Below are 15,983 nucleotides of genomic sequence, written 5' to 3'. Positions count from 1 at the left end.
ATGCTTTTGAATTGTGGTGTTGGAGAAGAGTCTTGAGAGTCCCTTGGACAGCAAGGGCATCAAACCAGTCAATCTTAAAGGAAATCAGTCCTGAATATTTATTAGAAGGACTGCTGAAGCTCCAATACTTTGGCTACCTGATGCGAAGAACTGACTCACTGGAAAAGACCCTGATGCTGGGAAAATTGAAGGCAGTAGAAGGGGGTGACAGGATGAAACAGTTGGATGGCATCACCGACTTGATGGACATGAGTTTGAGCAAGCTTCAGGAGTTGGTGATGGACAGGGAGGCCTGGCGTGCTGCAGTCCATGGGGTCACAAAGAGTTGAACACGACTGAGCGACTGAACTGAGCTGAATGAAGGAAGAGCAACAGAAATAGTTGATATCTCAATAAACATAATAGACTATTCTTGAATTCTTTAAAAATGTCTTGATGATTAAAATAAAAAATTATCAAATTGTTACAGAGATTTCAGTATATACAGATGTTTTAGTATATAGAGTATATTTCAGATGGCTGTAACTTTTTAAAGGAAAGAGAGGTAAAGAGAGCTATATTGTGATAAAGTTTCTCAATTCCACTTTAAATGGTAAATGATTGATTCTAATTACACTTTGGAAAGCTAAATTCTTACATTGTGATCTCTAGAGCAATCACAAGTAACTAATCCAAGAGATATACTAAAAACACAATAAATAAAAATGGAACACTAGAAAATGTTTAATACAGATAGAGGGAGAAATGAGGTAAAAGGGTGAAAAACAGGGAAGAATGGCAAATTTAAAAAGATCACAAAATCAAACATACCAATAATTATTGAAATCTAAATAGTCTAAGCAAAACAGTTAGTGTGTAGAGATCCTCATATTCGATTTTTAAAATAACCCAACACTGTACAGGAAAGTTAAAATATCCACTCCTGAGTATTTACTCCAGAGAAATGAACACTTATTTTCATACAGTAACCTGTGCACAAATGTTAATTCCACCTCTATAATTGCTTAGAATGGGAAAAAGTCTTTTGTGGTACATCCATAATACAGTAGAATACTACTGACTAATATTAATAAAAGGAACAAACTGTTGATCCATATGACAACTTGGATGGATCCCCGAGTTGTCATATTGAGTGAAAGAAATAATTTCAAAAGGTTAGATACTATATGATTCTATTATGTGAATTCTGTGATTCTGTTACATTGAAAATGTAAAACTGTAGTGATTGAAAGTAGATTAGTAGTCACCAGGAGTTAGGGATGAGGAGAGAATGACTAAGGGATAAAACTCTGTGTCCTTTAGAGATAACACTTTAAGGGACTTTGCTGGGTGATGGTACTGTTCTGTGTCTTGATTGTGGCACTGATTACATGTGCTTAAATTCATAGAATTGTACACTAAAAATGGTTCATTTTACTGTATGACAATATAAAAAGGTTTTAAAAAGTTGGCTCTAGTTTGAGTGCTTTGGCTCAGGAACAAGGTAGAATTTCTTCTATGGTAATAACACTCTTATGGAAGGGAGTGGTCACTTGAAAGTGAGTTTTGTTAGCATTGAGATCCCACTAAGCATAGCCCAGATTGCCCTAAAATGTTTAGATGAAGATTAGAAAGTAGTTGGAATATGGCTTGGAAATAAGAACTTTCAGACACAGAAGCAAAGAAAATGAGGGCAAATCTTGCCAAGTTGTAGGGAGCCAGGGGCCCCTAGGAGGACAGATGGGCACTAGGAAATTCTCTTTGTTGGGATCTGCAGGGAACTTGGTTATATTCTATTTTGAGTGGTTTGCTGAGTTCATTTCCATTATCCCAAACTTTCAGTAAAAGCCTGCTGTACGCCTCAGACTAGATTGATAGCACTTTGGAGAAAAACTGTCCAGGGAGAACAGAGTATAGCAGCAGAAGGCAAGATGTGAACTAGAGTGAGAGTTCAGTGGGAAATGAAAATCAGAGTTGGGGTGAATATGAGGACTTGGAATCCACAGAATGGCAGCTTGGAGCGTGCGTTTCCTACAGTGTGGTTCTGTCTTTGTTGACCACTATTAAGAAGAAAGTGTAGATAGTTTGGGGCAACTCAGGAGACATCTAAGTGATGAAAGTTTAATCCCTTTTGTCATGCTAACTGCTGACATTTAACTTACTTGACTTTAAGTTTTATGAAAAAATTGAATACCAAATATTGATTACTAGTTTTATATATTCTGTATACCTTTCGCCCAAACTGCTCCTACTGTTAACTGTAAACTACTCGATAACATTTCTCACTGGAACAGACAGTAAGAGTAGTTACTGTTACTGATTAAAATCACCTAGTTCTTTTCCATGAGGGAAGATGATACAGACTCGTGGGTATAATGGGCTTGGAAGTCAGGAAGACCTGGAATCCAGTCCTAGCTCCACCACTCATTTAGTTGTGTACTCTGACCAGATAACACAGTTTTTCTCAGCAGGGGTTGTTAGAGAGGTGGAACCTTGCAGCATTGTTGCAAGGATTAAGTTCACTTGAGCAGCATCCATCTACCCTCCAGGCACATAACATCCTTCTTTATTACCACTCTGTGATGGTTCACTGCCCAACTTACTGTTAGTTTGAAAACACATTAAAAAATTATTATGGGCTCAAAAGCCAACTAGCAGTAATCCTAAAAAACAGTGCAGTTGAATTGCTGCCTTGCCCTAAGCATCATTCCACATTTGCAGCTGTTCTGCCCTATTACCTTGGCTCATTCAGAGTCGCTAACCTTGCTGAAGACTTCTAAAGATCTTAAATTGCTTCTTGTGAAAGGATTAGAAATAAAATATACTTTTATTGTCAAAAAATGCCAAATATTTCCTTAGTGTGTTTAATTATCTAAATGTGTGGGTTGAGTTTCTGTCATGATCTGCAAAATATAGCATACAGTCTTGACAGAATGAATCAGAAGAGATTACGTGTGAACATGTGCACTGCAGCCTGAATGTTCCCAACTGGGGCAGGGGTGTGTGAGAGCTGTGAACGAAGCATTCCCAGTTGACCCATGGAGTAGATTCTAGAAGAGCAATTAAAATGTTACTGTAACAGATTCCTAGTATGAATCAGATGAGCTTAGTTTTCTGGCTGCTAAGTCACTTTAGTCGTGTCCGACTCTGTGTGACCCCATAGACAGCAGCCCACCAGGCTCCCCCGTCCCTGGGATTCTCCAGGCAAGAACACTGGAGTGGGTTGCTGTTTCCTTCTCCAATGCATGAAAGTGAAAAGTGAAAGGGAAGTCGCTTAGTCACGTCCGACTCTTCACGACCCCATGGACTGCAGCCTACCACACTCCTCCGTCCGTGGGATTTTCTAGGCAAGAGTACTGGAGTGGGGTGCTAAATTGGGCTTGATACAACTAGAATTTAATTCTCTACAAATCTTTGCGTTATTGAATGGAACCTCTGCCTTTGGGGCTGCAAGTTGTGTTGTGGTGAAATAGGGGTTCCATGTCTGTTTTGGTGGCTGATGTGTGATGAGACAGGAATTGATTTGCCTAGGGCTTGCTTCTTGGAATAAAAGCTGTGACAAGACCTAGACAGCGTATTAAAAAGAAGAGACATCACTGCCAACAAAGGTCCGTGTAGTCAAAGCTATGGTTTTCCCAGTAATCATGTACGGGTGTGAGAGTTGGACCAGAAAGAAGGCTGACACAGTTGCTCCTTTCCAAGTTTAAAGAAGAGTTTGGTGTCCCTTGACTTGACTTTGCTTACTTACTTTATCAGTAAAGTTTCCAGTTTCATCAGGATAGGCAGGTAATTGAAGACCCGAGAGTCTCCTGGATAGCAAAGAGATCAAGCCAGTCAATCCTAAAGGAATGTAATCCTGAATATTCATCTGAGGGACTGATGCTGAAGCTCCAATACTTTGGCCCCCTGATGCGAAGTCCAACTCATTGGAAAAGACCCACCCTGATGCTGGGAAAGATTGAGGGCAGGAGGAGAAGGGAGCAATAAAGGATGAGATGATTGGATGGCATCACCAGTTCAATGGACATGAGTCTGAGCAAACTCTGGAGATGGTGAAGGACAGGAAAGGCTGGTGTGCTGTAGTCCATGGGGTTGCAAAGAGTCAGGCGTGACTTGGTGACTGAACAACAACTGTAACAACGCTGTACATTAACATCTAGGCAGGAAAGGCTAATGGTTGGCGCAGGAGGTCAGGTATCAGGGGCGCAGGTCTTGGTTCTGGCTGAGGTATCAGGCCTGGCACTCAGGCACAAGAGAACGTAAAAGCTGCCGAAGTCCTAGAACTATAGTGCAATGTGGAAATTTGGGGAAGGAAGAAAGAATGTGATGCACATAAGCTACTTTGGTAGGAGTTTCTTAGTTTTCCCAAAGTAAATACAGGACTGTTCTTAGTGTGGGGCACAAGGCTGAGTTGGGAGTTAGGGCCTAATGGCAAGTAGAGGATAAAGGAGATGGTCATGGGAATGAAAGGAGTTGAGATAATTCAGGAGATTTCTCTGACATGAGCATGTTTTCAGCTGCTTAATTAAAAAGAAAAATTATATGTTACTTGACCTCTGTTTAGGTCAAATAACACCTCCTTACCTCTTCCGTCCCTATCCTTGAGTCTCACTTGCAAAGGCCATCACTTTCAATTCTTGAAACTTTTTGGGGGGAGTTTGCCTTTATTTATAAATAACATGCTTATAATGCTATTTCTTGATTTTTTTCAATATTGGACATCATCTAGAGGCTTCATACTGGGGAAGATTACTCTGCTTTTATATTCTCCGCCCAGCCGTTCCTCTTTCTTACTCCTAGATGCTCATCTTTTTCCACATAGTTGATTTTTTAAATTGATTGACAGATTTAACTATGTAAATTAATAAATTATTTGGTTATTATGACTTTTGCGTGCCATGATTGTTCTTATTTCTGGTAAAGTGTTTAGTGTTTCCTGGAGTTAATTATTGTTTTTTTTTCATTTGCATGTAATCTTTATTCTCTGACAGAACTGTAAAACTCATTTAATATAAACTCATCAGATTGTATGTCATTTTTCACTTTGGAGACATTCCCTTCCAATTTTCCTTCATTGACTGCTACATAGCTGTCATGGAAATAGTTTTTACCTTTTCCTGAATCTGAAATCTTTTTGTTGTTGTTGTTCTGGAGGCATGATATTATGTAACTGAGATAGGCATGGGAGGTAAAATATTTTGAGTACCTTACATCCCTGAAAATTGTTCTTCTTTCCCCTCTCCTCTCAGATTTTTGGTTGGCTGCTGTTCTTGTTTAGTCGCTAAGTCATGTCCAATTCTTTTGCAGTCCCATTAACTGCAGCCCCATTCATGGGATTTCCTAGACAAGAATACTGGAGTGGGTTCCCATTTCTTTTTCTATGGGATCAAACCCATGTCTCCTGCATTGCCAGGCAGATTCTTTACCACTGAGCCACCAGGGAAGGCCTTTTAGTTGGCTAGATATGAAATTCTCTGTAAGAAGTCATTTTCCTTCAGAATTATGAAGGCATTGCTCTAGTGTCTTTCTCGCTTTCATTGTTGCTTCTGAGAAATATGCCATTCTGATCCCTGTTCAATTGTATATAAACTGTTTTAGAATCTTTTTTGGTGGTGTGAAATTTCAAGTGGTAGTGTTCTGAAGTAGTTCTTCTTCTTTTTAAAATTCAGTCCTTATTCTCTTTATTCTGAGGTTTTAAATCAATCTTTTCAATGTGAAACTCATGTCTTTCAGTTATGAGCAATCCTGTCTTTGAAACTTTCTACTTTGTTTTTTTTTCCATTATGTTTTGGGGATTCTTATTTTTCCATTGTTGAGATTCTTGAAATAGTCTCATTTCTTTCTTCTTTTTCCCCCTGTTTTGCTCTTTGACTTCTTGTTCTATTTCTTAGAAAATTATTATTCCCCATCCTGCTTCTGAAGCTTTTTCCTTTAAATTTGTGCTGTTACGTTTTCATTTTCCAAGGTAATTTTGTTTGTTTTCTGAAGGTTGGAATCTTCTTGTCTTATATTGCTAATGATCTAAAGATTTTTTTTCCTGTTCCTTGCTTGATCATTTTCTTCAGAGTTTCCTTCCTTCTGTTTTCTTTGCTCTTTGCTGTTTAAGTTTTATGTTAAATTGTCTTCACATACGTGATGGTCCTTGTCCAGCCTTTTATTTTTAAAAGTGAGGTACTAAAATGTAAGCAGAACAGTGTACGGGCAAGTTTTGTTAACTGGTGGGAAGCTGGACATTTCCTAGGGGGACCCAGGATTTCCAGTAGCTGTAGGTCTTTTCTTTGGGGCCAGTTTTCTCAGAGAAATCCTCCTGGCTAGATATATAGACAGACTTGTGTTATAGAATTGAGGAGAGAAGAGTGATTTTGTGGATGAGGAAGAGCTCATTGCTCCCAGGCAGACTCTCCCTCAGTCCCACTGCTTTTAGTAACAAGCCTCACTCCTATTTACACTGAGTCCTTTCTGGTCCCACACCTCCAAATACTGAACGTTTAAGGCATCTCTCTAGGGAGAAGCACCAGACACCGGAGAGAACGTCTGGAGTGTGGTTGTTGCTCCAGGTCTGTGTACGGCCTAGCATAACTGGGGTCTGGATCGACAGCTTTCAGAAACATAGGAAATTTATATTCTCTGTACAGATGTAGTGGTTCTCTTAAAAACACAACTGCCTCGGATGCTCATTCTGTGTAATTCCTGTTTCTGGGTTTTACATTTTCCTCCTTTGATTTTTTTTCTTTTTTTCAGAGCAAATTGGAGCTTTGGCAGATCAGCACATTGTCCATGTGGCCTGTGGCGAGTCCCACAGTCTGGCCCTCAGTGACCAGGGCCAGCTGTTTTCCTGGGGTGCAGGTAGTGACGGTCAGCTGGGACTCATGACTACTGAGGATTCTGTGGCAGTGCCCAGGTGAGAATGTCAGTGACTGTAAAGGTTATTTCCTGCTAGTTTCTTTGTTAGACTCCTTGGTTTGGGTTCTGCTTTCTTCTTTAATTAATAATTGTTGTTTCCTTTGAGTCACTGTCATGCCTTATACTATTATAACACTTGTCCCCAGAATTGTAATTGTAGAAGTGTTTGAAAGTGAAAGTCACTTAGCTGTGTCCAACTCTGCAAGCCCATGGACTACACAGTCCATGGAATTCTCCAGGCCAGAATACTGGAGTGGGTAGCCTTTCCCTTCACAAGGGGATCTTCCCAACCCAGGGATTGAACCCAGGTCTCCTGAGTTGCAGGCAGATCCTTCCCAACCCAGGGATCGAACCTAGGTCTCCCAAATTGCAGGTGGATTCTTTACCAGCTGAGCCACAAGGGAAGCCTGATAGAAGTGTTTATCTCCAGTTAAAAAAAAAGTGAGTTGTTCGGGAACTATACTTCATTTATTCCAATATTCTGTTGCTGGTAGTGTTTGGAGCTCATTAAATGTTTGAATTAAAAAAACTATTTTCACATGCTGCACTTATTAACCTTTAAAATTAAAATTGCAAGCCTAAATCAATTATTCAGTTAGACACTTTACAGTTCAGTCACAAAACTGACCTGTCATTTTATAATAGGCCAGATTACCTTGAGCATTATCAACAGCTAATATACCAAATATACATAAGTTCTTTAATACAGAAGTACTAATACAATGGTTTTTAGTCCCTTAAGTGTTTACTTAATTCTAAATCTTAGATGAAGGGTTTCCCCAGTGGCTCAGTGGTAAAGAATCCATCTGCCAGTGCAGGAGACTCAAGTTTGATCCCTGGGTCAGGAAGTTCCCCTGGAAAAGGAAATGGCAACCCACTCCAGTATCCTTGCTTGGAGAATCCCATGGACTGAGGAGCCTGGCGGGCTACAGCCCACGGGGTCACAAAAGAGTCAGACACCACTTAGCGACTAAACAACAACAACAAAATCTTAGATGATTTGGCTAAGTATCTAACAGATGCTTCACCACTAAGAAAATGTCTGTAGTATTGAAGTTACTCTCAAGTGGACATTTTAGGGGTGGCGTCTCTGTTGAGGGTTCTTAATGATCAAAGAGGCCACTGGTTTATTTCCTTCATTTAATTGCTCTTCCTTTGTACTTCAAATGTACAACGTTCTCCTGTTGCAGTACTCATCACATTCATTGCAATTTTAATTTACTAACTAATTTTAGTACAAAGCTGGGAGCTCTGGATGCCAGGAGAACTGGATTATTTATTTTAGCATCACCATTGCTAAGGGTGCCCCAGCACATGCATTGCTCAATACAGATCTGGTTAGTAAATGGCCTCTCCTCCCCTGACCAAGTATTGTCCCTTTTAAAGCACAAGACATTCTTCCTCCTCCTCCGTTTTGCCCTTCTTAGATTTTTGTCTCTTTAATCAAAAGCTGTTTTAGGGAAAAGAGAAACACGGAGGTAAGAGTAATTTGATTCATTTCCTGAGTTAGAACAGGTAATGTCTTGGGTTCATTACTTTAAAAAATTAATTTAATTTTTGGAGAAGAGGGTGAGTGGAAATTTTGAAAAAGGGATGGCTTATTTTAGTGAAATTGCATGTAATGTTAAGGAAAAGATTTATAACATTCATGACAAAAAAATTTCATTTGTTGATGAACAAATACTGAAGTCATTAGTGGCATTTCATTTCAAAAAATGAAGTAGTCTGTGTTAGAGTAGCAATTTATTAGTATTTCTATTATGCCTAATTAAGATAAATTAATTAAGATAAATAAATTAAGATAAATTCATCAATTCCTATCTTAGTATTGTGGAAAGTAGCATAGCTTTGATGTCAGACAGCCTCAGATTCCAGCATTGGCTCTATTTTGTATTAGGAGAGTTGCTTTGGGCAAATTGTTTTAACTTATCTGAGCCTCAGTTTCCTAACTTAAAAGTGAAATTATGTAGTATTGTGTACCTTTACCAAGTTGTTGGGAGGATGGAGTAAGATGAGTAGGTAAAACACAGGGTATGCTTGTGCGTATATATCCCCTTTTCTCCATCGTATGGTGCAATTTCTTACTGTCTTCTTTCTTTTGACCCGCTGTTTGTTTGTTTGTTGTTTTTAAACTGTGATTGTGAAGGTTGTGATAAGGATAATGGTGGCCCACAAAGGGAGAAGTGTGGGGAATTTGAGTGGTAACTGGCCAGTAAAAGGACTCTTGTTGCATAAAGTTCTGAAACATCGGTCCCTAAGACAGGATGACTTTTTTCAGTTTTAAAAAATAGTGGGTTTCTGGGCTTCCCTGATGGCTCAGTGGTAAAGAACCTTCCTGCTAGTGCGGGAGACAGGATTCGACCCCTGGTCTGGGAAGATGCCACATCTGCAGAGCAAGTGAGCCCTGTGCTACTGCTGCTGAGCCTGTGCCCTGGAGCCTGGGGATCACACTGTTGAACCCATGCGTGTCCTCGAGCCTGTGCCCTGCGGCAGGAGAAGCCAGCACAGTAAGAAGCCTCCACACTGCGAATGGACAGCAGCCCCTGCTGGCCCCCTCTAGAGAAGAGCCTGCATGGCAATGAAGACCCAGCACAGCCGTAAATAAAATAAGTATTTTTTAAAAATAGTGAAATTCTACAAGCTATTGATATATGCAGCGAAAAAATTGCTGTGTATGTATCAAATGTCCAGGGAATTATTCTGAGTGAAAAAGAACCCAATCCTAAAAGGCTACCTACTATATGGTTCCATTTACATAACATTCTTGGAGTGACAACATTTTGGAAATGGCGGGTAGAATAATGATTGCCAGGGTCTGTGATGGAGGAGGGGAGGGGTGGTTGTAAACACAAGGAATCCTTGTGTTGGGAACGTTGAATATGGTGGTGGATGCATGAGCCTGCATAGATGACAGAAATACTACAAAGGAAATAAGGACAAATCAAACTGGGGACAAAGAAGTGAGATTGGTAGTGTGTATTTTTGTCAGTATCCCTGTTATGATTTTTTTTTTTTCCTATAGTTTTGCAAAACGTCATCACTGGGGGAGACTGGATAAAGCCTGCAAGGGATCTCTGTATTATTTCTTACAACTGCGTGTGAATTTACAGTTATCTCCATAAAAAATAGTTGGGTTCTGTTTGGTACTAAATGTATATGTGAACTCTATTTTATAAACTTTTTTTATATCCGAGAAAATAAACTGTTAAAGCAACATTACGTGTTACTCTAAATAACCCCCGACTTCCCTGTTGGACACCTATCTTGTAAAATGCCCCTGTGAGTCGTTTGTTCCCATGGCATACACTTAATGAAGAGGAACATGGCAACCTATGAATTATTAAAATAGAAAGCAGGAGATATTTCTCAGGCTGTCCAACTCTATTGGGCAGTGCCAAACATTTTTTTCACTTAATTCTCGCCACAACCCTGTGAATAGGTACTGTTCTTAGTCTCTTTCACATAAGCAAGCAGAGGATTGAGTTTTAAAAAGTGATCATATGATCTTCCTCTTTACCATCCTAGGGAATCAAGAGCTTTAGAAGCATTGCCCTTAGTAATTTTTAAAAATTGTGGCGAAATACACACAACATAAACTTTACCATCTTGGGCTTCCCTGGTGGCTCAGAGACTAAAGCATCTGCCTGCAAGGCGGGAGACTTGGGTTCGATCCCTGCGTCGGGAAGATCCCCTGGAGAAGGAAATGACAACCCACTCCAGTATTCTTGCCTGGAGAATCCCATGGACGGAGGAGCCTGGTAGGCTACAGTCCACAGGGTCGCAAAGAGTCGGGCACGACTGAGCAACTTCACTTTCACTTTCATACATAACATAAAATTTGCCATCTTGGGCTTCCTTGGTGGCTCAGTGGTAAGGAATCCACCTGCTGATGGAAGAATCTACATGCCGTGGAGCAGCTAAGCCCATGGGCCACACCTGCTGAGCCTGTGCTTAGAGCCCAGGAGCTGCAGCTGCTGAGCCCGTGCACTGTAAGTACTGAAGTCTGTGCGTCTAGAGCCCATGATCTGCAATAAGAGAAGCCACTATAATGAGAAGCCCGTGCAAGACTATGAAGAGTAGCCCCTGTTCACTGCAAGCAGAGAAGAGCTCTCGCAGCAGCAAAGACCCAACACAGCCAAAAACACATCAATAAAAAATTAAAAGAACTTACCATCCTAACCATTTTAAGTGTACCGTTTAATAGCATTATATATATTCACACTGTTGTGTGACCAATCTCCAGAACTGTTTTTCTTGTAGAAATAGAACTCGACACTCATTAAATGAAAACTCCTTATTTCTCCTCGTCTAGCCCCTGGCAGGCACCATTAGACTTTTGATTTGTATGAATTTGGCTAGTCTAGATACGTCACATAAATGAAACCATAGACTATTTGTCTTTTTGCTACTGGCTTATTTCACTAGGCATAATTTCAGGTTTCATCCACGTTGTAGCATGTGTCAGAATTTCCGTTCTTAAAGAGTGATGAATATTCCATTGTATACATATTCCAAATGTATATACCACATTTGTTTTTCTGGCCATCGGTTGATGGACAGTTGGGTTGCTTCCACCTGATAGCCTTTGTAAATATGAATGTGGGTGTACAAATATCTCTTTGGGACCCTGCTTTCAGTTCATGTGGCTATGTACCTGGGAGTGAGATTGCTAGATCATGCCATTGCTCTCATTTGAAAGCCATTTAGATATCAGCCATGTTCTTAGCGTATGTCTTTGGCAGTTGACTCCTTTTGTCTCTGAATTGGATATGACAAGGTAGAAATTAACACAGGGTTGTGGTAATGGGTTTAAGTGCAGAGCAGGGTTTCTTTCTTTTAAGTGGTAACTACCAAAGACTTCCCTGGTGGCTCAGATGGTAAAGCGTCTGTCTGCAATGCAGGAGACCTGGGTTCAATCCCTGGGTCGGGGAGATCCCCTGGAGAAGGGAATGGCAATCTACTCCAGTACTATTGCCTAGAAAATCCCATGGACAGAGGAGCCTGGGAGGCTACAGTCCATGGGGTCGCAAAGAGTCGGACAAGACTGAGCGACTTCACTTTCACCTTCACCAAAGATGCAGGAGGTTAATGAAAGACTTGATAGAACTTTATCATGTAAGATCATATATTTGATTTTAAAAAGTGTTTTGTGAAACATGTTATTTATTACAACTATTTTATTTAGTTGGGAATATTTCCAATCATTGTGAATGCCCTTCTTAAAAGGAAAGTGTTTTCTGTTTTAGGTTAATACAAAAGCTGAACCAGCAGACAATATTACAAGTTTCCTGTGGCAACTGGCATTGCTTGGCTCTTGCAGCTGGTAATGTAACATTAAAATCTATGCTAGTGTTGTGTTAATTTGGGAACCATTTCTCTTCATATTTCTATGTGATGTTTTGTAACCAGATACATGTAACTAACCAGTTAGGGTCTATGCATTCCTGTTGGACAGCGGCAGTTCTAAGACAGCCCTTGTGTAGCTCATACTTTTCTAGGGTGTGGATGATGAAAAAGATGGTCACCACTGCTATTCCACCTCTCTCAGGGAAAATCAGCAGAAGGCAAGACTGTTCATCAGTGTACTTGAACAGAGGATTGGTGTTTTTTTTTAGCTACAACTCATATGGCTATTCCACCATAAAGCGCCCAAATGAATGAAGAGGATGAAGTTAGGAAAACATAAGCCAACATATGCTGCTATATTCTGTTAGGATAAATTTGTGGGGAAGTCAGCACTAACACATCCTGCTTGATTCTCTATGGTGTTGTCTGGGTCATAGCTGGACCCTTGGAAGTCCTGGGTCTCTTGTAGTCCTGGTATGGTCAGAACTAGTTCCCTTTGCTTAGTGGATCTAAGCCTGATAATTGGCCTATTCAATACTGAACTGATTTAAACATCTAATTTTTTCTTTGCATAAATATTAATAGCCTTTGAAGGGTGTTGATCTCTGTGTTGTCATGACAAGTGGGAGTTCTGATTGTGAGTCTCACACCATGAAGTGTGTCAGCTTCCTTGTTCTTGGGTGTGTGTTGCGGCGGGGGGAGGGGGGTTGGGGGGTGGGCAACTAGCAAACTGATCCCTGCGGAATCTCCATTGTTCTAATAAGTTTATATTTGTGAATGAAACTTGTATCTTTCTGGTAATGCCAGTTATCTTTTTCTGATTTCAGATGGCCAGTTCTTCACGTGGGGGAGAAACAGCCATGGGCAGTTGGGCCTGGGGAAGGAGTTCCCTTCCCAAGCCAGTCCACAGAGGGTGAGGTCCCTGGAGGGGATCCCGCTGGCGCAGGTGGTCGCAGGAGGGGCCCACAGCTTTGCCCTGTCACTCTCAGGAGCTGTATTTGGCTGGGGGATGAATAATGCAGGGCAGCTCGGGCTCAGTGATGAGAAAGGTGGGTGAAGTCTTCACATGGCCCTCTTAACTTCATTTGTTTAGTACATGCTTCCTGAGGAGCTTCTGTGTCCTCCCCTATGTCAGGCACTAAGGGTGCAGCAAGGACCAGAGCAGATAATACCCTTGACTTAGTGGAGACTGCATGCTAATGGGCAGACATAGACAACAAACCAGTATGTATACAGTGGAAGCAGTGACAGATTTTGTTTTCTTGGGCTCCAAAATCACTGTGGATGGTGACTGCAGCCATGAAATTAAAAGACGCTTGCTCCTTGGAAGAAAAGCTATGACCAACCTAGACAGCATATTAAAAAGCAGAGACATTACTTTGCCGACAAAGGTCCGTCTAGTCAAACCTATGGTTTTTCCAGTAGTCATGTATGGATGTGAGAGTTGGACCATAAAGAAGGCTGAACACTGAAGAATTGATGCTTTTGAACTGTGGTGTTGGAGAAGACTCTTTAGACTCCCTTTGACAGCAAAGAGATCAAACCAGTCAATTGTAAAGGAAATCAACCCTGAATATTCATTGGAAGGGCTGATGCTGAAGCTGAAGCTCCAATACTTTGGCCACCTGATGCGAAGAACTGAGTCATTGGAAAAGACTCTGATGCTAGGAAAGATTGAAGGCAGGGGGAGAAGGGGGTGACAGAGGATGAAATGGTTGAATGGCATCACTGACTCAATGGACATGAGTTTGAGCAAGCTCCAGGAGATGGTGATGGACAGGGAAGCCTGGCGTGCTGCAGTCCATGGGGTCTCAAGGAGTCAGACAGGACTGACGACTGAACAACAGCAACAAATGTATGCAGTATGTCAGAGGCTTTGAGAGGAGAGTTTCCTATTTTATATAAGGTACCCAGGGAGGGCCTCTTGAATAAGATGTTCAGCAGAGCCCTGTAGGAAGTCCAGTAGAAGAGGAGGTGTTTAGAGGAGCTGGGTGAAAACTGTTCCAGTCAGGGAACAGGTGTGCAGAGGCTCTGAAGTGGGAGGAATCATGGCAGGCCTGGGGATCAGCAGGGAGGGGAGTAGCAGAGCTGGAGCTCCGAGAGGAAGGGAGGCCCTGCGGTGTAGGGCCCTGAAGGGCAGGGTGAGGATTTTGGCTTCTCTCAGTGAAAGAGGAAGACACTGAGGGTGTTGAGGAGAAGAGTAATCTGACTTGACTTTGCCTAGAATCAGTCCATGGGGAAGCTAGCAGACCGCTTTTGAGGCAATGGGAATAAAGATGGATTTTGAATATATTCTGAAGGTGGGGCCAGTTGGTTTTCCTCATTGTCGGATGTACTTTGAAATAAAGAGAGGAAAAAGTGGAAGGGTAAAGCTGCATTTGTGAAATGAGGAAAACTGTATGGGGAGGTAGGGAGGAAGGTGGGCAGAGTTGGGGACTATGGGGAAATAGGCTTTAAATATGTTAAAAATGAGATGTCTATTAGACATCCAAGTGGAGGTTCAGGCAGCAAGCTAAAGAGGAGAATCAGGAATCAAGGGGGGCCCAAAATTGAGGCTAAGAGAACTGTGCATACTTCATCTCAAAGACAGATGATAACTGACTTTTTGATATTTCTCTTTTTCTAGATCGAGAGTCTCCTTGCCATGTGAAGCTCTTGCGAACACAGAAAGTTGTCTATATCAGTTGTGGAGAAGAACATACAGCAGTTCTTACAAAAGTAAGGAACTTCAGTGTGCTGGTTTGCTCTGTGGTACTGTTATAATAAGGATGATTATCATTGCTTGATTATTTTTGATAAGGTCTTTTATAGAGAGTAGGAATAGTGTATAAAAATAAAAATAGTTCAATATATATAACCTTGAAATACATATAGCGATATTCTGTGTTCCTAAGCTGGAATCAACATTGCATGTAGAAATACCAATAACCACAGATGTGCAGATGACACTACCCTTATGGAAGAAAGTGAAGAGGAATTAAAGAGCCTCTTGATGAAGGTGAAAGAGGAGAGTGAAAACACTGTCTTAAAACTCAACATTTAAAAAATGAAGATCATGGCATCTGGTCCCATCACTTCATGGTAAATAGATGGGATACAATGGAAACAGTGAGAAACTTTATTTTTGAGGGCTCCAAAATCACTGTGGATGGTGACTGCAGCCATGAAATTAAAAGACACTTGCTCCTGGAAAGAATAGCAATGACAAAGCTAGACAGCATATTAAAAAGCAGAGATATTACTTTGCCAACAAAGATCTGTCTAGTCAAAGCTATGGTTTTTCCAGTAGTCATGTATGCATGTGAGAGTTGGACCATAAATAAAGCTGAGCACTGAAGAATTGATGCCTTCCAACTGTTGTGCTAGAGAGGACTCTTGAGACTCCCTTTGACAGTAGAGAGATCAAAGTAGTCAATTGTAAAGGAAATCAGCCCGGAATATTCACTTAAAGGACTGATGCTGATGCTGCAGTTCCAATACTTTGACCACCTGATGGGAAGAGCCAAATCATTGGAAAAGATCCTGATGCTGGGAACGATTGAAGGCAGGGTGAGATGGTTGGATGGTATCACTGACTCAATGAACATGAGTTTGAACAAACCCTGGAAGATGGTGAAGGATAGGGAAGCTTGGAGGGCTGCAGTCCATGGGGTCACAAAGAATTGGACATGACTGAGCAACTGAATGACGAAAAAGAAAGAGCAATGTAATTAATGTTTTAAAATTATTCAAACTATTTCTTTTGCTTCTAAGAC

General features: G+C 41.0%; 1 protein-coding gene across 1 annotated transcript in view; it reads left to right on the top strand.

The window, feature by feature from the left end:
- HERC3 (HECT and RLD domain containing E3 ubiquitin protein ligase 3) overlaps nt 1-15,983 on the top strand; it is a 139,315-nt gene that overhangs the window by 44,039 nt on the left and 79,293 nt on the right. The window contains exons 4-7 of the mRNA XM_005681443.3: nt 6,721-6,880; nt 12,129-12,205; nt 13,056-13,277; nt 14,855-14,946. Of these exons, the coding sequence (XP_005681500.1) occupies nt 6,721-6,880; nt 12,129-12,205; nt 13,056-13,277; nt 14,855-14,946 (551 nt within the window). The remainder of the gene's footprint in view (nt 1-6,720; nt 6,881-12,128; nt 12,206-13,055; nt 13,278-14,854; nt 14,947-15,983) is intronic.

The sequence above is a fragment of the Capra hircus genome, chromosome 6 (assembly GCF_001704415.2).
Source record: "Capra hircus breed San Clemente chromosome 6, ASM170441v1, whole genome shotgun sequence".
Classification (NCBI taxonomy): Eukaryota; Metazoa; Chordata; class Mammalia; order Artiodactyla; family Bovidae; genus Capra; species Capra hircus.
The sequence above is the reverse complement of the archived record's forward strand: the minus strand, read 5'-3'. Positions and strand labels throughout refer to the sequence as shown.